The sequence below is a fragment of the Neophocaena asiaeorientalis genome, unplaced genomic scaffold (assembly GCF_003031525.2).
Source record: "Neophocaena asiaeorientalis asiaeorientalis breed wild unplaced genomic scaffold, Neophocaena_asiaeorientalis_V1.1 scaffold32, whole genome shotgun sequence".
In the NCBI taxonomy this organism is placed as follows: Eukaryota; Metazoa; Chordata; class Mammalia; order Artiodactyla; family Phocoenidae; genus Neophocaena; species Neophocaena asiaeorientalis.
Window position 1 is genome coordinate 7,148,448 of NW_020185327.1, and position 3,968 is coordinate 7,152,415.

General features: G+C 59.0%; 1 protein-coding gene across 3 annotated transcripts in view; it reads right to left on the reverse strand.

The window, feature by feature from the left end:
- The window catches only part of ARHGEF4 (Rho guanine nucleotide exchange factor 4), a 110,886-nt gene that overhangs the window by 8,510 nt on the left and 98,408 nt on the right, over positions 1 to 3,968 (reverse strand). For all 3 annotated transcript variants that reach the window (XM_024734495.1, XM_024734496.1, XM_024734494.1), the window contains one exon: positions 151 to 330. In XM_024734495.1, coding sequence (XP_024590263.1) covers positions 151 to 330 — 180 coding nt within the window. The remainder of the gene's footprint in view (positions 1 to 150; positions 331 to 3,968) is intronic.

The following is a 3,968-nucleotide window of genomic DNA, read 5'->3' on the forward strand; positions in this document are numbered from 1 at the left end:
CACCCAGCCCTCTGCCTGCAGTCCCAGCGCAGCTATGAGTGGGAGGTCCACACACAGCACCCCAGACCCCAGAGCAGTTTCAGGCTTGCACTGCTGAGCAGAGCCAGCTGCCTCTTTACGGGGCTAGGAGAAGCTCGGGCCAGTGCGTACCCGCACAAAGCTTGCTGGAAACCAGCCCTCGCCGTCAGCGACCCGGCCCCACCACCACTCTCTGTTGGTGGCATCCATTACTTCGATGACGTCCCCGGCGTTGAAGCCCAGTTCCTGGTCATCCATGGTGACATGGTCCCAGAGTGCTTCAGCACAGACCACACTGCCATCGCTGATGAGCTGTGGAGAGAACCAGGGAGGGCAGGTCACGGGGGTGAGGGTGTTCCTGCCCTCTGTCCCCCACCCCTGGGAAGGGGGGATCCTGACTCGTGGTACAGAGGGGCAGACGGAGGCTCCCTCTGAGCCAGCCGCTCTTCGGGAGGCAGGGCTGTGCCCAGGGCATGTCTAGACTGGCGGTGAACTTGATCCTTGATTGCTAGAATCCTGGGGAAACACAGAATCTGAGGGCGAGCATGCTGCCCCCTCCTGCACACAGGGCACACACCTTCCTCCCGTCCCCCCGGGCCGTGATTAAACTATTGCCTCTCAGCTTCCCGTGTCTCTGCTCTGCTCCGTGATGCTGGCCTGGGGCACTGCCGGCTGCATCTCTGCTTGTGCCGGCCGTCCCCTGTGGCATCAGAGGGGACCTGAGAACTGGAGAGGGAGGGGGCTTGTTCCTTCCTAGTGGCTTCTTGTGGACCTGCAGTCTACCACCTGATTAGCAGCAAACACCGCTTCCCCAGGTCTGCTGGTGCCCAGCCACTGCAGTAGCTGGATCCGGTCTGCAGTGTTTTTTGAACGCCTGCAGAGCCAGTCTCGGCCCCCTCGGCACCAGCTGAGCAGCCCCCCTCCTCAGAGTTCTAGGCCTCCAGCTCACAGAATTCTCAGTTTTAATTATTCCAGTCTATTTCCTTCATTCCTTCACAGAAACCTCAGGGCTGTTCCTGAGCACTTCATGACTGAGTCACCCACTTTATACCTGGCTGACAATTCTCTATATTAATTTCTCTCTCCGGAAATGACTGGCGTGGTTCCTCCCTCCCGCATGATCAGAAATCGCATTAGGAGGGACGCTCCCCTCCCAGGCAGCCCCTGTGCTCAGAGCTCCGTTTTGCACTGGGCTGACTCCTCCCTGCTCATGTAATGTGGGCTGAGTGTCTACTCCGTGAATGACGAGTGGCTCCGTGAGCTTCGGGCAGCCCACCTCCTGAGCAGTGGGCTGGGGGCTGCCCAGGAGGTGAGGTATGTGCCCCTCTCTCCTGGGACCAGGTGTTGGCTCTGACTGTCACAGAGCTGAGCTGGCTCTTTGGCTAAGCAGTCAAGGCCTTGGGGCATCACCAGGCACGGCCTCTGTGCTGTTTCCTCCTCTGAGCTGCTGCCCAGTGGGGGGGTCACTTGTCTCCACGGCACCCCAAAGGGACAGGGTGAGAAGCAGGGGGTGCTTAGGTACTGGAGTGCACTCAGGCTGGGCCCTTCCTCCAGGGTAGGGCCTGAGAAAGCACGTTCACAAACCACCATGAGGTTCTTCATGTATTCTTGGGTTTAAACCTGCTCCAAACCCCAGTGAAACCACCCTTCAGAATAATCCACAGCTTATGTGTACACCCATCCTCACAGCAGCAGCTGTTCAAGGGCTGCAGATTCCCGTGGCCCACCCAGGGACCCTGGGCAGACAGCACTGGGCTAATCCTGGGGGCTGCAGGCCTCCTCAAGAAACCACTACTCATCCCAGCTAAGAAGACCTACTACAGGCTTGTCCTCTTCTGCAGGGAGAAACCTCCGGGCTGCAGTGCGGCCAGGATGAGACCAGAGGATTCAGCGAGGCCACGTGAGCAGAGCTGGCCAGCTGCAGCCCGGGAGCAGGCGTCAGGCTGGGCGGCCCACAGCCGGCACACGGGCACAAGCGGGCTGCCATCCAGCCCTCAGAGGATCTGGCCCTAGACCAAGAGGAAGCAGAGTGGCTCAAAGGTGGTGCAGTTGAGCCAGTGAGGACGTGGCTGCAGGTGAACATTCCCGTACAGGGACAGTGACCAAGGGTGACTTGGCCCATCAGGATGGAGACTATTTGGGAAGGTTTGTACGTTCTGAGTGATGAGTTACGGAGACTGGGGAGGGTTCACCCCTGGAGCTGCTTTCGTAACCTGAGGTTTGAATCTGGCAGGGAACAAAACTTCTGGTTCATTAAGCTTTGTAGTTTTGATCCTGGGGAAGTGGGTGTTCTGAGACTCCCTGTTCCGGCACGCACCTGCCAGTGCACATTCACAGGCTGGCTAATGGGATGCTACACTCTGATCTCTTGAGAACAATCTGCTAGATCGCAGGCGGATGCCGTCCATCCTCAGGTCACACGAGCTGCACGCGCTAGTCTCCAGGACAGCATGGAGGTAGTCCCCACTGCTAGAGCCCAGGCAGGGAGGAAGCACTGCAGACACACCCCACACAGCCCAGCTTCTGACCAGTTCCCTTCCCAGGTTAGTCCCACATGATATCAATCAGGTCAGGCATCTCCCCCTGTCCTCCACCTTCCCTCAAATGAGCCCTGAGCAAAATCCCCGCTTGCATGGCCCAGTGCCTCCTGCCTGCCCCCGCTTTATTCCGCCAGCCTTTGCGGAGAGGTGCGGGTCCTCCGCAGGTGGTCTCCTGCTCAGCTTTGGGAAGGGCTCCAGGTGTGGGGCAAAGAGGCAGGCTTCCCAGAGAGACCAGGATTCCTTACGCCTTTATGGACAAGCCCCCATACCCATCCTGACCCGTCACCTAGAAGCCCTTGATGGCAGGGGGTAGGGTAGGGTGACCTTTGTCACTTCCTTGTCCCAGCGACTTGCTGGGCACAGGGGACTTGATAGACACACAGCCATGAGCAACTCCCCTGATATCCCTGTGCCTCGGTCCCCATCAGAACCCAGAGTAACAGTGTGCTCTACCTGGGTCACCAGTCTCCCGTGTAGATCCACAAAGAGGAGGTGCTCAGACAAGGTACAGCTATGACATTAACCATTTATGTGACGTCACTAAGACAAGATGTAGCTCCAAGAGGTCAGAAACACATTCTACTTTCAGGACAGCCTGGAGGCTGCCAGGGCCAGTGCTGGGTGGGCTTCTGGACAGAGGCCCTTCCTGGCACTCTGTCTGAGGTGCAGCTGCACTGAAGCCAAAACTCAGGCTGGGCAGGCCCAGGGGCGAGGGTTCCGGGCTCCCTCATGGCCTGGCAGTGGGGAGCATACGCTGGCTCTGAGGTATGGGGTGTTTAAAACTGTGGAGGCAGGTGGGGGACTGTCCCGGACGGCGGGGGGCAATTTCAGGACGAAGACAAGCCAGGGACAGGGTGTTGGATCCCCTTTTGTGCCTCTGAGAGTTTGACAGGGCTGGGAAAGCCAGGCTCTGCCTCAAAGCGCCCCCTGATGACCACCCATCACCCTCCCCACCCTGCCCCACCTCCCAGCTGTCTCACACATGCACGCTGGTGCAGGAGTCCATGCCGACAGTCTGGGAACGCAACGCAGATCCCATGGGCCCCTGCGCACGCAGCCCAGGGGTGCCCACCTGCAAGGGGCGGGGTGGGGGGCGGCCTGCCTGCAGTGGGGGGCATGCTGACTGAGACCACTTATCTAACACCTAAAGTGGGAAAAGCAACTGCAGGCAACATAAGCAGAGGAGCCCACTCATCCTCAGACATCTCTCAACCCGCACAGAAAGGCATGTCCAGATCCGCTCACACGGTGGTCACATGTGCAAGGTTCCCTGACAACCAGACAGCTGCGGCCACAGCGGCATCTGCACCCTCAGTGAGACACACACACACACACACACACACACACACACACACACACACACGAGACACACATAAAGACCCCCATCGCACATATGTCACCGCGCCCCTA